Source organism: Populus alba, chromosome 4, assembly GCF_005239225.2.
Source record: "Populus alba chromosome 4, ASM523922v2, whole genome shotgun sequence".
In the NCBI taxonomy this organism is placed as follows: Eukaryota; Viridiplantae; Streptophyta; class Magnoliopsida; order Malpighiales; family Salicaceae; genus Populus; species Populus alba.
In genome coordinates this window covers 8,935,707-8,938,136 of record NC_133287.1, presented here as the reverse complement: position 1 = coordinate 8,938,136, position 2,430 = coordinate 8,935,707, and the positions used below count along the sequence as shown (strand labels likewise).

The following is a 2,430-nucleotide window of genomic DNA, read 5'->3' as shown; positions in this document are numbered from 1 at the left end:
TAGTCTTGGTTTACATACAAGCTAATCCAAGTATATTCTTACTGTCAAATAAAAAAAAAACTGCATATATCAAAACCTATGAAATTAAACTAACATATTACATGTGATTGATGTTTTAGGTGAAACAAACAAATTATTTAATGAAAAAAATAAGCTTTTATTGGTGAATTAAAACAAGAAATGTGAACTAAACTAGCTGAGCGAAATATTTAGAGATTTACTTGATAGATTAGATTGTTGAATCCATTTTCCCATGCTTTCATATGAAGTCTAAATGGTAAATCTATGATTCTATCTGGGCAATATGCCCTCTAATTTCTTCATTTTATTTTATTTTTTATTTGATAATTATAACTATCCAGACTAGTTTACAGACATTCTGATTAATTTTTTATAACTCTAAAATTAATAATCAAGTAAATTTTTATTAATATTAAAATTTATAATATTCAAATTAATAATTTTTAAACAACAAATCCAGACTCTAATCAATTAAACTACATTTCTTATAATATAACTTGTGCATATAAGAAGTGTTGTTTCTCTGACCTCCAACCATGCGAGAGAAAAAGACTATGAAAGGATAAAACAGGCCCTGCTTCAAGGGCCTGGTAGTGGTAGAATCTGTTGAGGTCAAGACCATGTATATGGGCCTGTATATCCAAGGGCCTAATCTGTTTTTTAGTTGGGGACATGGGCTTAATCATGTCTGTGGGCTGTTGCATTCTTTTCTTCTTTCGTGAGTGAAGAAAATCATTGAAGAATCCCATGATAAAATCAGTTTCTGGCCACGAGATTTTGGTCGCCAAAGGCTATTGATGCGACGGAACGAGTAAAAAAACCCATGTGATGCCGCGGGTAATGGCTAAAAAAGATTAAAAAAATTGGACACAAGCAGATTAATCCTACAGATTCGAAGGAATATTGGTGAAATAAAGAAAGGAAATATACAATAAATTAAAGAATCAACACGAGGAAAATTGTTAAGATTGTTTTTTTCACAATATTTCTCTGGATTCGTAACCTAAATGATATATATTTGATGAAAATTCTCATTTCCCAACGTGCTAATCAGCACCCTTCCATTCCGCGGAGCTATATTTTAGACTGCTTTTACTTCGTGTGTTGAGTATAAAATCACTGAATTTGTTGTCTTATTACAACCAAGTGGTTTTCGTCCATGTAATTATACTCTCCATTTTGAATACGAAGGCTATGATTATTCTTTTGTGATTTATTTATTCTTATATGCTGAAATTAAAATTAATCATTTGTGTACGTAAAGAGTTATGATCCCTTTAATTTTTTATTATTATTTCTATCTAAATATTGTAAAAAAGGTATCATATTTATGTTAAAAAAACGTTTCTAGAGAAAAAAAAAAATAAAATTGAAAATGAAGAAAAACATGAACAAGAGGGAATCGCCAATTCATCCACTCAAGGGTTCAAGCTTTGATATCGAACAGTACAAAAAAACAAAAAAAGAGTGAAAGTAAAGAGGAATGATATTAATCGATATTTATATATCACAAGATAATTTATTTATATATCAGATACATTTTCTAGTACAACAGCTTGACCATCTTCATATCTTATCTATCTCCACTGATAATTTATTTTAGATGATATATATATGCTGCCATTCACGTCATTATTTCATAGAACATGCGGTATGGAACAACATCACTCAATCTTCATAGTTCACACACTCCTATATATGCATAATTACCCATGCAAATAATTTGATTAGCAGCTAATTTGATTTAGCAAGAATATATAATTATAATTAGCAGCTAGGGTAGGGAACACCGCAGGCACTAGCAACCTTTCTAGCACCAGGAGAGGAGACGAACTGCTTGAGGGATGGATCCTTGAGATATCCACAAAGACAAGGCTTCTGCTCCTTCAATTTGCTGCAGCAGGTAGTTGATGGCGGTGAAGAGGACGAGATTGCTGGTAGGCATGGGCTCAACTGAACTGGGTTGCAGGTCACCGCTTGTGACACTTTTGCTTCAGCTAATAGCATTACCACCACCACCATAGTTACGAGGAGAGACGCCTTCTTCATCTTCAATTATTTTGTTATTGCTATTTTTTCTTGTCTTTTCTTTCAATGTCCAAGAAATGATGCATCAGGGCAGGAGTCTGTCCAAGAATTTATAGAAGGGCGATGGTGATCGGAGCTCGTGTGGGGTCTATACGTCGAGTATGCGTGGCCAGAATTTTGGGTCCTATCCTTCCAAGAAAGTCGTACGAGGGGTGGAATTATGATTTCTTGAGAGGGGGGGTCAAATAAAAAGACAACTGAGGGGATGAATTTCAAAATGAATAAACATGGAAAGCTGGAAAAAAAAATATGATTTTTTGGGTGGGGATGCGTAATTGAATTGAAAATTTCAAAAAAAAAATTAGTTTTTCAACTTCAATC

General features: G+C 33.1%; 1 protein-coding gene across 1 annotated transcript; it reads right to left on the bottom strand.

Annotated features, from left to right (window-relative positions):
• Positions 1 to 1,489: 1,489 nt before the first annotated feature.
• LOC118056020 (non-specific lipid-transfer protein 2) lies at positions 1,490 to 2,153 on the bottom strand. Its single transcript, XM_035068107.2, has one exon. It carries the CDS (start codon positions 2,068 to 2,070, stop codon positions 1,789 to 1,791), a length of 282 nt encoding a protein of 93 aa, XP_034923998.1. The 5' UTR covers positions 2,071 to 2,153; the 3' UTR covers positions 1,490 to 1,788.
• Between the last annotated feature and the right edge of the window lie 277 nt (positions 2,154 to 2,430).